Source organism: Malania oleifera, chromosome 6 (genome assembly GCF_029873635.1).
Source record: "Malania oleifera isolate guangnan ecotype guangnan chromosome 6, ASM2987363v1, whole genome shotgun sequence".
NCBI lineage: Eukaryota > Viridiplantae > Streptophyta > Magnoliopsida > Santalales > Ximeniaceae > Malania > Malania oleifera.
In genome coordinates, this window is record NC_080422.1 from 77,168,065 (window position 1) to 77,188,863 (window position 20,799).

Sequence of the window (20,799 nt, forward strand, 5' to 3'; positions counted from 1 at the left end):
TAAAGTGTTTTTCCTCTATTCATCTGGCATTTTCTTAGTTTTTACAATTGTATTAAATAAATTAGTTAACCATATAATTCCATTATCACCTAAGCATTTCCAAATTTCAATTGAGATGTTATCTGGTCCCATAGCTTTCCCATTTTTCATCTTTTTTAGTGTAAACTTAACTTCGTTAACTCTAATTTTACAAATAAATATCATATTTTTAGTCTTTTCTACATTTGACAATTCTAAGTTTAAGCCTTCTATTTGGTTTTCAAAAAGACAATGACCTCCCCTAAGGTTTCAAAAATTCCAGGGACTTTCCCTGATGTTTCAAGAATTCCAGGGACCTTTGTTAAGGTTTTTCAGAAAGACACAAACCTCCCCTTGTATTTTGCAAAAAGACAAGTTTTTTTAGGGGAGGTAAGTGCCTTTTTGGCAAATCTTAGGGGAGGTTTGTGACATTTTTTAAACTTCAGGGGAGGCCTATGGCATTTTTGAAACCTCAAGGGAGGTCTCTGTCTTTTTTTCCAAACCTCAGGAGAGGTGAGTGTCTTATGTCCCTAAATTTAAACTAATGGAGGATTTCATGAAATAGGAAATCAAGGCTGCACCTTTTCAAATTGGAAGCCTCAAAGCCCCTGGACCAAATGAATTCTTAGGTAATTTCGTTCATTAATTCTGACATCTTATTTGTGATGAAGATTTTGAAGCTATTCTTAACTTATTGAACATGGGATACATGCTGAAGAACTCCCATAAAACCCTATCACAATGATTGCTATGAAACAAAATCCCCTGCACGCTTGAATGGTCTAATACCTATCAGTCTCTGCAATGTGATTTACAAAATTGCGTCAAACACAATTGGGAATAGGCTTAGCTGAGTAGTTGATGACATTATTTCTAAAACACAAGGCAGTTTATTTTAATGAAAGGGAGATTAATCTCTGACAACATTCTTTTGGCACTTGAATTGATCCATTTCCTTAAAATTATCATTAAAAAATGGTAGAAGTAAATTGGATGCAATGAAGCTCGATATAAGTGGAGCTTATAACAACAGAATGGGAAGGAATCATCAAAATTCTTAAAAAAATTGATTTCCCTAAAAAATGGATTTCCTTGATTAATCAATGCATTTCACCAATGAAGTTCTCAATTCTAATCAATTGGGATAAATTAAAAGAATTTATACTAAAAAAAGGAGTGAGACAAGGCAATCCTCTCCCCCCCCCCCCCCCCCCCCCCCCCCCCCCCTCCTTTATTTTCAAGCTTTCTCTACCACCATGAGGAATGCTAGCCAAGATTATGGGTATTCAAATTAGAAGAAACGTACCTGAGATCAATCATCTCTTCTTTGCAGATGATAGTCTTCTTTCCCACAAAGCTGGTTTTGACAACTTCTCAAAAAATCAAGGAAACCTTCAAACTCATGAAGAGGTCTATTTGTCTTCAGGTCAATTTCAACAAATCAACATGTCAATATTTAGAGTCAATATACCAAGAACTCTGGGAAAAAGATTTAACATCACAAAATTGGTTAGATTGGGAAATACTTGCCATTGACTCCTATTTCCTAGACCCAAGAAAGAAGCCTTCAAAGTATTTGATTGATAAAGTGGATTCTGGGAAAAATCTTGAGGAAAAGACTTAACATTCATAAAATTGGTAAGATAAGGAAATCTCTAGGCATTGACCCCTACTTCCCTAAAGCCAAGAAAGAAGCCCTTCAAGGATTTGGTTGTTAAAGTGAATTCCAATGTACAGTCTTGGCACTTAACTATCATGTCACAAGCAACAAGAACAACTTTGTTGAAATTTGTTAACGCAAGCATCCCTGTTTATCCTATGAATTGTTTCAAATTGCCAATCTCTATCTACAACAACATTTACAAAATCTCTACGGATTTATGGTGTAGAGGAAGAAATGGAAATTATAAGGCCATTTCAACAAATGGAAAAGATTTTGTGAACCATTACATTCTGGTAGGCTGGGAATCAAAGAGCGCAGCCTATTTAACAGAGCCCTATTGTCCAAACAAATCTAAATGCTCAAGCCTCATAGCTTAAGTGCAAGAGTCTGTAAACCCATTTACTATTTATTTGCTCTATTGGCAAAGCTAAATGACCTAATTGTACATCACGGGGATCGAAAAGCATATTTTAGAATAATAATGAGTTCAGACAGGATTAAATGATTCAAATAGGCAATGGAGATAATGTTATGGGATGACCCGCGAGTCAACCGAATGTAAGTTGTAGTTTCACCACATGAACAAATTCACAACCATCAAATGCAAATAAAGTTGAAGCAATAAGCAAAAATGAAAGAAAATGAAAGTCACACAGTAAACTGTAAAGCAATACAATTCATTATTCACATCTCTGTAGGCAACGTGTGTTTAGCAAGGTAGGCTAGTAGGCTAGACATATTTACAAAAGTTAGTAAGTTTAACAATGATTAATGAACACCCACCCTCACTTAAAAAGCTTTTTATGTTATTTGAGGTCAGTTTGAAACATCAAAGTGACCAAGGGGTTATAATCACTGTTTTCACTAAGACCTTATCCTGCTCAAAGAATAAAAACCTAAACTAGTATTTACATGATGGTTACCCATCTCATGTACACAAGACAAGCAATCACATGCAAGCATAATGCCATGAACAAGCTTGGCTCGTGACATTCTACACCATACATATGGTTGATGTCCTAGCAGACTTTCATGCTAAATATTCTTCAACTTTTTCCACAAACTGTTCCATGCCTTTCGTTAACATCCAACCTAATTTATTCATCTTCAAGGACCTTCCACTCACTAAGAACTTGGTCCACTTCTTCCTTGCAATGTCTTCAATGGTACTCTAATTGAATCACTTCTCTGCTTGGATTTTAAATGTCTACAATCAATGACTCAACACATGATGCACCTTCCTCCAAGCCAAAGGATTGACCTTGCAAAAGGCCTTCCCAACTTTGGCTAAGATAGGGACTAGTCCTCCGTATTTGCAAAATAGTCTCCCAGCTAGTGACTTGATTTATTCTGGATGGAGCTTAACAAGCACCAAGTCACCCACATTGAAGTGCAACAGTCGTCTCCCTTGATTTTCCCGTTTCTTCACCACTTGGAAGCTTTCTATAGTAAACTTAGGTGATCTCCACATTCTACCTCCATTCTTTGGTGAAGATGCACTCTCTCAGACTCTTTCCTTTGTACGAATGATCCAATAGCTATTGGCCTATTACAAGATCAAAAGGAATCTTGTTGGTTGTTAACCTCTTTTGGGCACTGAAACATGGTTGTGCCACATCAAGTAGTTGCACCCAATTCTTTTGGTTGGCAATGATAAATGGTGTAGATACTCCTATTGTAGCACATTGAATCTCTCCATCTCTATCTATCTGTGGGCAATAGCTATGAACTGAGGATTCTGAAAAATTTTCTCGAAAAGTTTCTTGTGAATATTATGCCTCGATCACTAACGATATATCAAGGAACACCCCAATACTTCACAACATGTTTGAAAACAAGTGTGTTGTCTCCTCTTCCAAATAGTGTTTTGATACTAGCAAGAAAGCACGGTATTTCAAAAACACTTGCCTATAACCACAAGCATAAACCCTATGTCCCCAACTTTGTGTAGGTTGGTGATGAAATCATGTAGTAACCGGGAAAAATAAAATTAAAAATATAATAATAATAATAATAAAATAATAAAATAAAATTAATTAATTAAATTAACAAGTAAAATGAATAGTATGATAAGGAAAATATATATATATATATATATGATAAGGAAAATATATATATATATATATATATATGTGTGTGTGTGTGTGTGTGTATATATATATATATATAAGTAAGTTATTATGATATGCATTTAATATATAGGTTAAAGGTATATATATATATATATATAAAGTGTGAAAGCTTCTTCAAGAAACTTTACTTTAATTAATGATTACCATATATAAAATATAACTTCTTCAAGAAGCTTGCTTAGATTTTTTGGAAGTGCTCTCTCTCTCTCTCTCTTCTCTCTCTCTCCTACGACTCTCTCTCTCTTCGATTTCGGGCTAGTTTTACGCCGGATCGACAAACCGAAGCCACCACGACGCTCGTGGCGAAGTTCTCTACAAGTCTGCCAGAGCGGATCATCAGGGAAACGAAGTTGGATTTCATCCCAAATCCAAGGTAAGGCTTTATATTCAATATTTGGATTTTTGACAGTTGAAGAAAGTGATATACGCATAAAAATACTAAACTTTAATACTTGAAATTTTCAGTTCCAGGGGTGTTGATCGGGAATGTTGGGAATCATCCCTGAGTTGAGGTAAGACTTTTTAAGTCGAATTTGACTTAGTGGTAGTTATAGAAAATGTTGTACGTACGAAAATACTAAACTTTAATTCTGCGAGTTTTCATTTTCAGGGTATTGGGTTGAGAACCTTGTGGGTACAGGGAAGATTTTCTTTGGGGCTTTTCAGGAATCAAGTAAGGAGATAAACTAAGCTAGTTTTGTTTTGAGAAAATGCAAGTATATATATATATGTAGCATCTGGTTTCAGGAAAAATAAATATATTTATATATATGATTTATATTTGGAAAATACTGTTTAAATGATAATATGTTGAATACGTGGAAAATTTGTTTAGTGTGGCATGAGTATAAAAATGTTGTGAAATACTATTTTCTGGGAATGGAGACAATATGGATTTCTATGATGGAAAACCGGCGTACGGGCCGAGATATATATATATGTGTGTGTGTGTGTGTGTGATTTGCCGTCGTACGGGCCGTGCTATGTGGATATGTTTGCCGGCATTTGGGCCGTGCTATGTGGATGAGATTTGCCAGCGTACAGGCTGTGCTACGTGATTTGCCGGCGTACGGGCCAAGCTATGTGATTTGCCAGCGTACGGGCTGTGCTATGTAATTTGCCGGCGTACGGGCCGAGCTATGATAAAATGTGTAATTCCGGCGTACGGGCCGATGATTTTCATGAAATATATATATGTGAAAAATGATATGATTGATTTGATAATTATTGATATGAGATATCCATGTATCACGATTTTAGTATATGTATATGATATCAGAACCTGGTTGGCTTAGTCTAGGCTAACACTTGCATGGTACCGTTGCTATATGTCTATGGTCCTCGTGATCATGATATCTGTGTTAACGCTGCTGTACGGAGTGGTGCGAGATTGGATGGTCGATGTGGTTATTTTCAAAAAGTGTGCTGTTATCGCCCTTGGTGTACGGATCAGTCTAGGTAGACCCATCGGACCTACAGACTACTGTTTGACTTGGCAGTGGTCGGCCAACCATTGTCAGGTCCCGCTTTCAGGTCACACAACCCAGTCATGTGGAGGTAATACATGACAACAGCCAACTAACCTACCAGGATTGTTTTTATGTTATTATTATTATGATATGAGATGAGAAATGTTTATGAAAATGCAATATGTTCTGCCATGTTTTGTTATGCATATGTTTTCCCAGATTTGATAAACAGTATTGAATATGTTATGTATGGTATATGTAGAACACAGAATACTCATGTTGCCACACACTGGTATTAATTTATTTCCCTTACTGAGAGGTATCTCACCCCTAAATCTTATACATTTTTCAGGAGCCCCTGATAAAAGAGCGGAAAAAGCCCCGCTAATCTAGATCAGTTGTTTGCCCTCTTTAGAAGGATAAGTTTTTGGTAGGGACAGTTAGATTTTGTGAGGATTGTCCCCAGATTTCATTTTTGAGATGTATATACTGTGAGATAGTAATTGTAGTGACTCTGGTATGTGTTATGCACGTTATGATGAGATGTATATGATTTTATACTTTCTACTGCGTAGGCTTCTGTTGTATGTTTGTTATATCCCTGGTGCCCACGGGCTCAGGTGGATTGTGACCTGTTGAGCTGGAATGTATGATGTGATGATAATTTATTTATAAAAAAAAAATATATGTGAAAAAGGAGCAGGTCATTACAAATCAATTGAGACACTCTCCCATAGTTTCATTGGTACTAGAAGAGGCTCAAACAACCTTCAATCTTTTCTGCTTCATGTACGCTCTCAGACTCTTACCTTTGTATAATTGGTTCACTATGTGAGGTAATAGCAATTGCTAACCTATTACAAGATCAAAAGGAATCTTGTTGGTTGTTAACCCCTTTTGGGAACTGAAACAAAACTGAGCCATGTCGAGTAGCAGCATCCAATTCTTTTGGCTGGCAGCAACGAAATGGCATAGGTATTTCTTTAGTAGCCTGTTGAATCTCTCCATCTCTATCTTCCTACAGTTGTTAGCTGTGAACAAAGGATTCTAAAATGTTTTCTCCAAAAGTTACCTGTGAATATTGTGCCTCGGTCACTGCCGATATCTTAAGGAACACCCCCATACTTCATAGCATGTTTGAAAAGCAAGTGTGTTGTCTCCTATGCCAAATAGTACTTCGATGCTGGTATGAAAGTATCGCATTTCAAAACCATATTTATAACCACGAGCATAGACCCTATGTCCCCAACTCTATGTAGGTCGGTGATGAAATCAACCAAGACACTCTCCCACAATCTCATTGGTACTTGAAAAGACTCAAACAACCTTAAATTTTTTCTGCTTAACCATGTACTGATGGCAAGTGAAACGTGTCCGAGTATACTCAACCACCTCATTACACATGTGGCCAATAATACCTATGCTTCAACAATAGTCCTATCCATCCTGGGTGGCCTTCCCACATTGTATCATGATATTCTCACAATAGTGTCTTCCTTAGGTCACTAGCTCGAGGCACAAAGAGCCAATTGCCATGTGTCAACAACAACCCATCCTCTAACCAAAACTGACACTTTGCCTTCTCCCACCAAATTTTTGAGGTTTTGGCAACTGGATCTTCAACAATGTTCTCCTTAATAAGCTCCTCCATTGTCATGGTTACCTTACTTACCATCAAGTGTGTTGCCAATTGTAAGGCGCAAGTTCAACCTTCCTACTTAGCATATCTGCAACTTGATTCATCCACCTGCCTTGTGCTCGATAAAAGAGAAATCAAACTTCTTCAAGAAGTCTTGTTAACGGGCCTATTTGGGGGTAGTTTAGCCTACATAAAGAAATGACTAACAACCGATTATTCACCATGAATTTAGGGCCAAGGAGATAAAACCACCTCATGCATAGACAATGACTTATTGCTAGCATCTCCTTCTCTTGAGTTGTGTGCCACTCAACTTCAATAAGCTTACAACTCTCATACACAACAAGATGCCACTTAGTAACAAGACTCCGACATAATCTAATGCAGTTGTACCTCGAAGGATTTCATGATGTTTGAAACAGCAAGTATCGAATCCCATATCATGGTTCCTTCAGGTTGTCAAAGGCTCCCTAGCACTCCTCCATCTAATTCACCTATGATATTTCGTTAATAATTCAACTAAGGAGCCAATCCTCCCTACGTACCCCTCCACGAATTTGTGTGGTAGTCAACATCCCTAAGAAAGGAACGCAGCTCCTTTAGCATCATCACGATTTTCCAATCTTGAATAGCACTCTCCTTTTTTATATCCATCTAGATACAACCTTGTTCAACCATATGACCAGGAACTTGATGCTCCTCCGAACGAAAGAACATTTCTCTTTTGTTTAGGCTTCATATACATTGTTGGTCCACAACCTAACAACTTAAGCTCTTAAGTAAAGTGGTAATCTAACATGGTATTAGATTTGATTACTAGGAGATCCTAGGTTCTAGTCTTGTTGCCCGTGTTTATTGTGGTATATAAAAATTTGTTGTGTTCCCTATCATGGCTATTATTTATCATGCATTTATCTCTCCATGTGCTCTCAGCCTACACGTGTGGGGGAGTTTTAAGGCTTGACATACATTGTTACCCCACAACCTAACAGCTTAAGTTTTTAGGTAAAGTGGTAATCGAACATCTTTCTTTACATAAAGATTGTTCTCCTTCGGCCTGTTGAACACCTTTTACAAGTACTCCTCATGTTCCTTTAGAGTGATACTATAGACAACAATGTCATCCAAGACATCATGACAAACTTTTTGAGGTAGTCATGAAACACATGATTCATTGGTCTACAAAAATATGTTGGCGCATTCATCAACCCGAAAGGCAACACGAAGAATTTATAAGCCATATACTGTGTATCATGCAAGTGGTCTTCAGCTCATCATCATTTGCTATCCTACCTAATAGTAGCACCGCAAGTCAAGTTTGGTGAACTATTTGGAAATACTTAGCTATAGTGGAATGGGATACTTGTTGAGCATAGCCACTTTATTGAGTGTGTTATAATCCACCAACTCCGAATGGTGCTTTGGAAGGATGTATATAACCTGCTTCTAATAAATCATCAAGTTGTTTCTTCAACTATGTTAACTTTGGTGTCGCCATCCGATTTAGCCCTTCAAGATCGGGCTTCGCCTCTAGTAACAACTCAATCCCATGCTCTACACCTCATCACGGAAGCAAGTTGTGAAACAGCTTATCCAACATCACAATTTTGTACTTCTCCAACACATATTTAATGGCAATAAGCACCTGCTCTTATCCTACTTCTTCATCCATCACCAACAAGCTAAGATATGTAGCCTCACCCCTCCTTAATCCCTTCTTGAGTTGCATGGCTAAAAGGAATTTTTGTCATCCCCTTTCTATGCAACAACTTGCACCATGCAAGGTGATCTCCCAAGTGAAATATCCATTGAAATGACTATGAAATTTGCATATCCCACCCACTATCCAAACTTCACAATCACTAGCTCAACTACTCCAAAAGTGGGTTGAGTTGCAAAGTTAACTACTTCCATGTTGAGTCTTTGTGATTTGCCTTGTGAGACAAAGTTAGTCACCCCAAGATACACCATAGTGTGGGTGCTCTTCCTATTGACCCACAGATCCACAAATATTAACACTTTGCCTTGGGTAACTTTGGGTTCTTTCACCAACCTCTCTGACATGTTAAACAATTGCATTGTACCCTTCCTCGGGATTTCCTACTTTCCTCCTTATCCTCATCCGCTCCTTGTGCCCTCTCTGCAATGGAAGTCTGCAAAGCATTGAGCGATGACGTATAAGGGCAATCAACAACTTTGTAACAACCTCGACATAAAAGCATGCCAACTTACCCTTACCACCAAATGTATTGAAAGACTAAAGTATGAAGCTTCCTTTGAAGTTGATGCCTTGGTGTAGACTTCCCCATATTTGGGTCTATCCTCCTAAAAGACTTTCCGTTGTTCCCACCTAACATACCACTATCTTTGGACATTGTGAAACTTTCTCTAGTGTAATCAGTTAATCATTTTTATGGTAGCCTACGTAGTAGGCAAGTCTTGAACTCTTTATCAATGAAGTTCAACCCTTTCCCACAATTTCAATCCTTGAAAGAAATAGAACAACTTATCTTTTCTCTAGCATGTCCTAGATATCCAAGGAGAATTGATTCACATACTCCCTTATTTTACCAATGTGCTTAAGATCTTGCAATTTGCGTAGAGCATTGTACTCAACATTTTAAGGAAAGAATTGAGCCTTCAACTCTCCTTTCAAATCTTCCCAACTATCAATTACACTCTCATCATACTTGGTACGCCACCATAACTTAGCATCTCCACTCAAGTTGACACTTTCACCTCCTCCAAGTCAATGCTCACCGCACTAAATCATTGCTCTGTATCAAATAAGTTCTCCAACTTCATAGCATCACAAGCACCCTCATACGCTCTAGGTTTTGGCCTCCTTGTTCTTCCATACCCTACCCCTATACAATTGGAATTTCTAATAACATGAACCAGCTAATCTTGGTAGCAAGCTCGCCCATTTGGATTTATAGTGCTTCTATTGTACCACAAAATTTTTCAAACAATTCTTCAATGGAACCCTACTATTTTTGGGATCCCTCCAATACATCAATTCACAAGTCAAACCATCTCTACGACCGCATTCTTTGCTATTCAAACTACGTATCTAGTGTACCAATTCTCTCAATATTTGTACGCATCATGGTTCTCCCATCGATTCTTCACACAATCTCATAATAAAAGGCAACTGTATCACATAGCAATTAACCAAGCTTCCCCCAAGTCTCATAGGATGAACTCTTCACACCTTGTCAAGGGTCATGTAGCACTAGTTAGCCAAGAGCACACCCGTTATTTCATTACATAAACAAATTCGCAACCATTGAATGCAAATGAAGTGAAAGTAATAGATAAACATGAAAGCAAATTAAATTCATGCAGTAAACTATAAAACAATACAATTCATTATTCACACCTTTGAAGGCAACATGTTCAGTGAAGGATGCAAGTAGGCTAAACATATTTACAAAAGTTAGTGACTTTTACAATGATTGATAAACATCCACCCCCCCACCCCCACCACCAAAATCTTTCTATGCTATTCTCACTTTGTCAGTTTGAAATATCACAGTGACCAAAGGAGTCAAACTCACTATTTTCAATAAGGAATTATCCTACTTAAAGAAAAAAAACCTACACAAATATTTACACGATGGTTATCCATTCCTTATACACAAGACAACCAATCACAGGAAAGCATAATATCATGAGCAAAAGCTTAGCTCGTGACACCTTCCAACAACTTAAAAAGTATTAGTGGCTAATATTATTTCTAAGAAAATGTGATGCCTTTTCTTGCATAGAAACATGGAGGAAAATATGAGTAAACCCCCCCCCCCCCTCGGCGAGCTGAAGCTCGGGCAATTCTAGAAAGCCTCAAACTAGCAAAATCCTTGGAGTGGAAAGAAATAACCATGGTTTTAAATGAAGGCCGCGACCGTTACATAATGCTGTTATGTAATGGTTTTTTCGGTTACCGATACCGTTACACACCGCGAAATTAGTGGGAAGAAAAATCACGGCCATAGCGGTCGTTATGGACCGCAACCGTTATGTAAAGGCCGCTATGGCCTTTATGTAACCGCTACAGGACTGTTACACCAAAAAATTATTTTATTTTTTACTTTTTCTTCTCACATTTTCCCTCTCTTTCATATGTCATTCTCAAAATACCTAGTGGCAAGAGAGGGAAAAGATTATAACGAGGATGACAACGATACAAAATTTACTATTTCTTTAAATACTCGCAATAGATGCATTAATTAACAATTTGAAAATACTAACTTGTTAGGAAAATATTTTATTTTGATAATATTAGTAATGTGATATTTATGTTCTATATTTTTCAACTTCAACCTTCTTTCTTTTCTAGTTATTTTATATTTGTATTATTCGTATGTGTTGTGTCTAATAGATTAATGGAGTGTATAATGTATTTTGTTTTATTAATTAATTTAGTACACATAAGAATTTATCACAGATAATGTTGGCCTAACAAGGCTTACGACTCTTATTTTGATGATAACAAATCAAGGAAATTTAATATATTTCAAAGTTGAAATGTTTCAGGAATCAAATATTAGAAAGCTCAAAATCAAACAAGTGGTTCAAAGCGTAACTCAAAGGGTGACAAAGCTCAAAGATTGACAAAAAAGACTATGAAAGCTTAAAGTTTGACAAATATCATGGAAGCTCAAAGTATGTTGAAACTCAAAGAAATGACTCAAAGCAAAGACATACATGAAGACTCCAAAAGTTGAAGAATTTAGAGTCTTAAGGAAGTCTTATGTAAGTACTTCAAGTAAAAATCAATATAAAAAGGATTGAAGCTCTTTTAGGAAAAAATTAAAATCCTAGAAACTATTTTTAAAAACCTCAAAATATAATTTTCAAAATTATAAATTATGAAGATTTCAAAAGAAAAGAGTTTTCAAAATCAAAATCTTAAAAAATAAGTGTTTTGAAAGCCTCAAGCACCTGACCAAAACCCCTAGGTGACTGACCCTTTTTATGTTTTTTAAGAACTGGCAACACAGAAAGGAAACGGGCGTCTCAGGATAGCCAGACAGGCGCCTGCCTTGTCAACTGAGGCGATTGCCAGTGTTTTGACAGGCGACTGCTAGTGTTCTGACTTTCAAATTTAACTAAGACAGGCGCCTGACCATGCATGACAGGCGACTGCCACTCGAGAGATTTCTAAAAATTGCTGACGGGAAAGTTTCAAAAATTGGTTTCTTGGGCTCCAAACTTTTTGCAAACTTGAGCAACACTCCAAGTAAACTTGGGGAACAACAAATTAACTTTTTAAACTCTATATATAGCCCCCAATACAAAGATTTTAATCACAAAGAAATATTTTCAGCAATCAACACACTCTCAAGTGCTCTCAATTCTCAAAGGCTCTCTTGCTCACATCTTGCTGATCTTTCAACAAAGTTTTTGCTAAACCTCTCACACCGAAATTGAGCTTTAAGTTTGAATCTTTCAAAGATTATACCAGTGATAGATTTACATTGACCTTCAATTTCATTATATTGAGATTTACGTTGAAGTATATTTTGTGCTTACACTCATACTAACTTGCTCTATCTGAGAGTGATTCTTGTACACAAACTCTTCTTCTTGTTTCGTATTTCTTGACGATCCAAGGCTATTGGATCATTGTAACCAAGCGTGGGGTATCACTTGGAGAGGGAGCTCCACCCTATTTAAGCAGGGATTGTAATGGTCTATTCCGCCCATTAAGGAACGTGTTAAGTGGAATCCTTAGGTTGTTGCCTAAGGCGAGGACGTAGGATGGGTATAAGTCAAACCTCATAAAAAACTCGGTCTTACTCTCTTTCCCTTACTTTTTAATTTCTGGCATACTTATTAATTACGTGGTTGATTTAAATTTCTTAATCATAAATACTACGTTGATTGGACTTTAAATAAACTAGGGATTAATTTGTTTTTGGGACTTGCGGAAACCGAAAGGAAGTACGTTGGTTGATCATTATAAATTGTAGAAACCATAAGGGAGTACGTTGATTGGTTGACACCCAAAACTTATTAATTGAAGGTTTATTTGAAATCTGAAATTTGGAAAGAGTGTTGGATGTTACATTGCTTATCGTTTTGAAAGATCAAATTTCATTAATACAGGGTTTAATTTTTGCAAGCATTTATACTCAAAATTTTCTATTTAATTACCAAATCGTGATAGTGCTGCAGTTCATACATTAACTTGTGTTTGGTAAATCGATTGGTTGATTTTCATTAAGAATTATTACTTGGTGTTGATATTGAATCAATTCATTAATTGAGAGTGATTTGTAATTGGCCTATACAAGCATTGAATATTTAATTATTCTTGAGTGATTGCTAAATATAAAATAAGTAGGGAATTTATAAAAGGAATTAAAAGAAAAATTTTATAAACCCAATTCACCCCCGCTCTTGGGACTACACCTTAGTTTTTCAGATAAGAACAATGAGAAGTATAAATACACGCACACACGTAATTTTTCTATCAATGGTGGTTTAAAACAAAAGTAAACTTGTTGCCCTTACCAAATAACTTAGTTACACGAACTAAAGGATCCAAAATACACTAAAACTCTTTCTAAGAAGGGCTAAAAGCTTAAAACATGCAAGTACACTAATATGCACAAGGTTGAGCGTGCTTCAAAAAAATTCACGGCCGTTACACCCACTTCCCGTTATGTAACATCCGCTACTCCCGCTTCCCGTTACACCCATTATCGTTACATTATGCTACCCGCTACCACGATTTAAAACCATGGATGCCACATGCGGATTTAAGACATCACAGCCCTTGTTTCCAAATTTCATGTCTGCAACTTTTGTTGAAGTATAGCTTCTCATATTGGCAGCATGGAATTGAAATCCAAGGAAGAAAAGATCAAGGCAGAGAAGAAGCTACAGACTTAGCTGTTGTTATTTCTGTTACTCCTGTTATATTTCTATTAGCTGTTATTGTTTCAATGTAGTATAAGTATTACAAGATCTTCCTATATTTTTACTTGAAGATTTTCATTCTCATTCATTTCAAAATATACAGGTTTTCTCAATTTGCATTCTCTGTTTTCAGCTTTCTCTTCAAAATCATCAAGTTCTTCCAGCTTTCTCTTTTCTGATTCATCGAATTCTCAACATGGTATCAAATTGAATATCATACTTGCTTCCGCACATATATTTTTTTCTTACATATCTTGCAATCTACATTGAAAATTATGCTCGGGAGTTTTCTTGAGAATCGTACATTTCTTGTATCTTCTTGGAAAAATGACAGAAGCAAATCCTATCAATTCTTCAAATTCTTCTCGTCTATTAGCTGATTCTCCTGTAAATCCTTTAGATGAATCTTCTAGCCCATATCATCTTCATCTTAGTGATAATCCAGGTTCTCTATTGGTCTCAGAAATCTTTGTAGGTGACAACTACATTGCCTAGAGTCGTTCAATTACCATTGCTCTAACTATCAAGAACAAGGTAGCATTCATTGATGGCTCAATTACTGCTCATCCTACTAATCAATGTGTTATTCATACTGCTTGGCTCTGTGCCAATAATTTGGTACTTTCTTGGCTCATAAATTCTATTTCTAAAGATATTAGAAATAGCCTGCTTTATGTTACATATGCTGTCGATCTTTGGCATGAGCTAAAGACAAGATAATTGAGAAGTGATGGCCCAAGAGTTTTTCATCTTGAAAAATCTCTAAGTTGTATAAATCAGGGTTCTTCTTTGATTACAGAGTATTTTAGTGCTTTCAAGACCCTTTGGGATGAGTATATCAGTTATAGGACAATCCCAACCTGTACATGTGGCAAGATGGCTTCTTGTACCTATGATTTGTTCAACTTCTTGATACTTTGACAGCAATCATATTATGTATTGAAGTTTCTTGTAGGCCTAAATGATTTTTATGCTTCAGTAAGAAGTCAGTTGTTACTTGCTGTTCCATTGCCTAGCACGGCTAAAGTATTCTCTTTGCTGCTTCAAGAAGAAAGTCAGAGACAATTGACTAATTTTACAAATACTGAAACACATGCTTTGTTAGCCAAGCAATATACTCAGCCTAATCAGATCGCTCAATCCAAGTTCTCCAAAGACAAATCAAAGAAATCTTTATTACACTATACTTACTGTGGCTACAATGGTCGTACAATTGATAAATGCGTTCAATTGCATGGTTATCCCCCTGGATGGACTGGACCTAAGGGAAAAAGAACTCCTCCCTTTGCACATGCAGTCATTTTAACTGAAGAGGTCTCCAATCAGAGTAGTAATGAGAACCAAAGGATTAGTTTAACTGCTGAAGAATTTAATAAGCTCTTAGCACTTGCAAATTCAAATTCATCTATTCAGCCCACTGGTACATCCACAGCATCAGTAAATATAGTCACTACCCCTCAGTTTTATGGTAATCCTTTCAATCACTGTAATTCTGCCTCTACCAAGTAAAATACTGAATTTTCTTGGATCTTAGATACTGGTGCAACAGATCATATGATCTGTTCACCTCTATTCTATTCTTCTACCCTAAATTAATTACAAATTCCATTAGTCTCCCTAAAGGACACACTGTTCCAGCAGTATATACTGACCCTGTAAACCTTTCCAGCTCAATTTCTTTAAATAATGTCTTGTGTGTTCCTAGCTTTTCATTCAATCTTTTATCTGTTTCTAAACTAACCAAAGAATCTAATATTTGCACATCTTTTTTTGGTTCTTATTGCTTTTTACAGGACCAATCAATGAAGAAGATGATTGGGACTGCATTTGAGAAACAAGGACTTTATCACCTTTCTCAAGCTTCCTCGAAAGCTAATTCCTGTCAGCTATATCAGTTTAATTCTACACCATTCTTTGCATCAGCCGCCACTCAAAACCAGTCAAATCTTTGGCACTACAGATTAGGTCATATCTCGAATTCTAGAATGCCTTTTCTTCGACAAATAGACAATTCAATTATTTGATTGTACAAATGTCTGTGAAATCTGTCCACTAGCAAACCAAAAAAAGCTTTCTTTTCCTGTATCACAGCATACTTCTAATAAAGAGTTAGATTTGATTCATTGTGATATATGGGGTCATTTGCTACTATCTCATATTCTGGTTTTAAATTTTTCTAACTATAGTAGATGATTTTACAAGATGTACTAGGGTGTATTTGCTTAAAAACAAATCTGAGGTTTCTTCTTTGCTGCCAGATTTTTGTAAAATGGTTACAACTCAGTTTAACACTTCGGTCAAAACCATAAGAACAGATAATGGCTCAGAATTTATCCTTACAAAATGTTATAGTGAAAGTGGAATTTTACATCAAAGAAGTGTGTAGAAACCCCACAACAAAATGGAGTCATTGAAAGGAAACATCAACACTTGTTAAACACAGCTAGAGCTTTGATGTTTCAAGCAAACTTACCTTCAATCTTTTGGAGTGATTGTGTATTGACTGCAACACATATAATTAATCGAATTCCAACCCCTCTTCTTCAAAACAAAACTCCTTCTGAAATGTTATTTCACAAATCACCAAATCTTTCTCATTTAAAGGTCTTTGGATGTTTATGCTTTGCATCTACAATTACTAATCACAAACATAAGTTCGATCCAAGAGCAACTAAATGTCTATTTTTGGGATATCCTTTTAATGTTAAAGGTTATAAACTCATGGACCTAAACACAAACAGAATTATCATTTCCAGAAATGTTGTGTTTCATGAAACCAACTTTCCTTTCAAACTCCTTCCAATTAATTCTGACATACCTACTTTTTTGTTTCCTCGTTCAGAATTCCAACATGATTCCTCTCTTATAAATGATCCTATCCCTTCTGGTCAAAATAATTCCTCATTGAATTCTAATGCATCAGATTCCTCTCATTTTGCCAGAGACCATCAACCTGACTTGGCAGTTTCTATTCTCCCTGATTCACATATCAGAAAATCATCCAGAATTAAACACCACCAAAATTTCTGCAGGATTATTATTGTGGCAATGTCTCATTGTTTCCTTATGCAAACAACTCATCTCCTCCCATCGGTTGTTCATCTAACACAAGACTCTCTATTCTATTTCATCTTTTATTTTTGTCAATAGACTTTCAGCACCACACAAAGCCTTTTTAGCTTCAATTTCTGTCACCAAAGATACAAAAACATACAAACAGGCTGCAAAACTTCATGAATGGCAAGTTGCAATGAGAAATGAACTCAATGCTTTAGAGTTAAACAAAACCTGGGAACTTGTTACTCTCCCTAAACATAAACAATCATTGGTTGTAAATGGGTTTTTCGAGTGAAATCAGTGGCAAAGATTACTTCAATTCGATTATTGTTAGCTATTGCTGCTATTAGGGGTTGGCGTATTCACCAATTAGATGTTAATAATGCTTTTTTACATGGTGAATTACCTGAAGAGGTTTACATGGAAGTGCCCCCTAGTTTAGATGTTAAACAGCCCAACATAGTTTGTAAACTACTAAAGAGTCTCTATGGCCTGAAGCAGGCCTCTCGGCAATGGATTGCAAAACTTTCTCAAGCTCTTCTTGATTATGGCTTTATCCAAGGAAATTCCAATTGCTCACTTTTCATTAAGAAAACTGCAAATTCTTTCATAGCATTACTAGCATATGTAAATGATGTTATCATCGCTGGTGATAGTCTAACTGAGATTCAGCAACTAAAGATATTTCTGCCTGATAAATTTACAATCAAGGACTTGGGCCAGCTGAAGTATTTCCTAGGATTGGAAGTAGCCAGATCAAAGTCTGGAATTTCTCTTTACCAAAGAAAGTATGCTTTGGACATACTCCAAGATACAGGTCTCATAGGTTCCAAGCCAGCTGCATTTCCAATGGAATCTAATCTTAAACTTAGTGCAAATGATCCCAATCTTTATGAGGATATCTCAGGTTACAGAAGATTAATTGGCAGACTACTATATTTGACAATTACAAGACCTGACCTGGCCTATTATGTTCAAGTTCTTAGCCAGTTTCTTGCTACACTAGCAGTATCTCATTACCAAGTTGTCATTCGTGTGCTTAGATACTTGAAAGAAACACCAGGCCAAGGGTTATTTTTTTCTTCATCTTCAAATTTAAAGTTGAAAGCTTTTTTTGATAGTGACTGGGCAGGTTGCTTAGACACCAGGAGAAGTGTTACAGGTTATGCAATTTTTATACGAGACTCATTAATCTCATGGAAATCGAAGAAGCAAGCCACAGTTAGCTGATCATCTGGAGAAGCAGAATATAGAGCTCTTGTAGCCACAACATGTGAGGTGCAATGGTTACTTTATGCTCTTCAAGATCTTAGTGTTGCTCATCCTCAACCAACAATGCTCTACACTGACAGTAAATCAACTTTGTCCATTGCAACCAATCCTGTACAACATGAGAGGACTAAACATATTCAAATCGATTGTCATCTTGTTAGGGAAAAACTACAGCAAAATGTTATAAAGATTTTTTATATTCCCTCAAGATTACAACTCGCAGATATCTTTACAAAACCTCTCGGTTCACTGCCTTTCCATCACAATTTGCGCAAGATGAACATTATAAACATACATGCTCATCTTGAGGGGGGGTGTTGGAGTGTAGCTTCTCATATTGACAGCATGGAATTGAAATCCAAGGAAGAAAAGATCAAGGCAGAGAAGAAGCCAGAGACTTAGCTGCTGTTATTTCTGTTCTTCCTGTTATAGTTCTGTTAGCTGTTGTTGTTTCAATGTAGTATAAGTATTACAAGATCTTCCTGTATTTTTACTTGAAGATTTTCATTCTTATTCATTTCAGAATATACAAGTTCTCAAAATTTGCATTCTCTGTTTTCAGTTTTCTCTTCTGAATCATCAAGTTCTTCCAGCTTTCACTTTTCTGATTCATCGAATTCTCAACAACTTTTTGTATGTACACAGAGAAGACATAGACCTTGTTCACCGTGTTGCTGCATGGGCGCAAAAGAATTCCTCTGTCTTTGCGCAAACGCCCTTTAGGACTATCTCCTTTGTGAAGACTATAGCTCTCCTAGCCTTCGGGCATAATTGCAGTAAAACTCTTGAAACTTTTTTTGACAAAACAGACCTATAGAGTGACAGTTCGTGAACTCAGGAGTACAGAAAACGAACCTCTAAATTGAGACCGACACGAATCCCCTCGACTTCCTTCCGGAACTTGAGGAACAGCTCCGACGGCATCAAATCGACGTTGTACAATTCGTCCCAGGACTTGGGTTCTTCGCCACCGTTCGAAACCGCCTCCATTTCCCTCCAACTGAATCAAAACTACACAACACAGCGAATAATCCGACCGATTCGACTATTGGCCAAAGCGCTGCTGCTACGGCGGTGGTGGAGCAGAGGTCGGGAGAGGGAGGCCGCTCACGGTAGGCTTCTTTTGCGTTTGGGATTATCGGGAACTTTGCAGCGACAGCCGTGATGTACGGCTGATTTATTTACCTATAATGCCCTTAAGGTCTGCGGTCATCCTTCGAACTTCCAAGGAAAGCGGAGGAAAATGATAAAATGATGAAGGGCAAAACTGGCCCACTATTCTGAACATTATCGGCCCAAAATCCAAATGATTTTTTGAGTTTACTTTTTAACCGAATAATGCAAGTTTGCGTATTTTTTTTTACTAGGAGAGATTATTGCCTACAATGGAACATAAGAGTCTTTTTTCCAATTTTAATATTTTTAATTAAAAATTATTTAAAAATAATTTGAATTGATTTTTTTTTTCCAAATTGATCTATCTTAAAAAATCATTCATCTATGTAGCATATATTAAGCAAAAAAGTTATATAGACCAACAACTTTTCATTAAAAAACGCTACCATGTATAGTGTTTTTTAATTTAAACGTGGTGAATGGATGAGCATTTTTTGCATGTCATGCAAGAATTGCATTTTAATCAAAATTTGTTCTAGCATCAAATATTGTGAATTTTAATTCAATTTATCTCATATCAAAAAATTAATCGGTATAAAATTAATAACTTATATACATAATCACATGTAAGATTTAAAAACTAAAATTTTTTAGTTAAACTAGTGCTCACACGTGCTTATCAAATTTATTCATGAAAAAATCATGATGCTAATGGACTCCTGTAGAAATCTGAATATTAGTTAGTATATTTTTCTAATATCTTGAAGTTTTCCATCCTTAGAAGTGAGTGTGTATGCATGTAATACTTTAATAATTCTAAAGCTAATGTTTTTATATTCACATTTTTTAAAAAGTTTTGCACATAATGCTTTAATAACCCCTAAAGCTAATGTTTTATATAAACATTTATTTTAGATGAATTCACCTAGTGACAACACCTACAATGAGTTCCTTGTTGGGCAATTCTAAGTATTATATATTATTCAATTAGATATTTGGGTTATTATTGGGTTTTGAAGCTCTTTCGCTGCACGATTAAGGCTCCTTCTCTTGAATCTTACTAATTAGACATGACTTCTTCTTCTTCTTCTTCTTCTTCTTACATTAATGTTTATTTATCTATTTTTGTAGAAACCCTAACGGAACTGGTATACCTTCTTCTCTTTGTTATTGTTATCGTATTTTCTGTCTATCTGTTTATTTTCTTGGGCACTGAAGCGTAATTATTCACACTGTAACACCATTTACACGAGGTCACACGAAACCGGTATCCCTTCTTCTTTTTGTACATTCTTAATATTATGTTATTGTTTCTAGTTTCAAAAGTTCAACAATGAGTTCATCAACATCCTCTCATCATCTATCTTCCTTTTCATTTCAAAATATTTAATTCTCCTTCATCCTTTTGTATCTTAACTTTTGCTTTCTAGTTATCAATTTACTACTAGCATTGTTTGCTTGATGCATTTCTATAATATATATACCATCGTTGTAGAAAATATAATG

At 36.2% G+C, this 20,799-nt stretch overlaps 1 protein-coding gene across 3 annotated transcripts in view; it reads right to left on the bottom strand.

The window, feature by feature from the left end:
* Window positions 1–19,373, bottom strand: part of LOC131157812 (uncharacterized) — a 35,666-nt gene extending 16,293 nt beyond the window's left edge. For 2 of the 3 annotated variants that reach the window (XM_058112211.1, XM_058112210.1), the window contains exon 1: window positions 19,033–19,373. In XM_058112211.1, the coding sequence (XP_057968194.1) occupies window positions 19,033–19,167 (135 nt within the window). In that variant the 5' untranslated portion in view covers window positions 19,168–19,373. The remainder of the gene's footprint in view (window positions 1–19,032) is intronic. The other variant, XM_058112209.1, reaches the window with a different exon arrangement.
* Window positions 19,374–20,799: the final 1,426 nt, after the last annotated feature.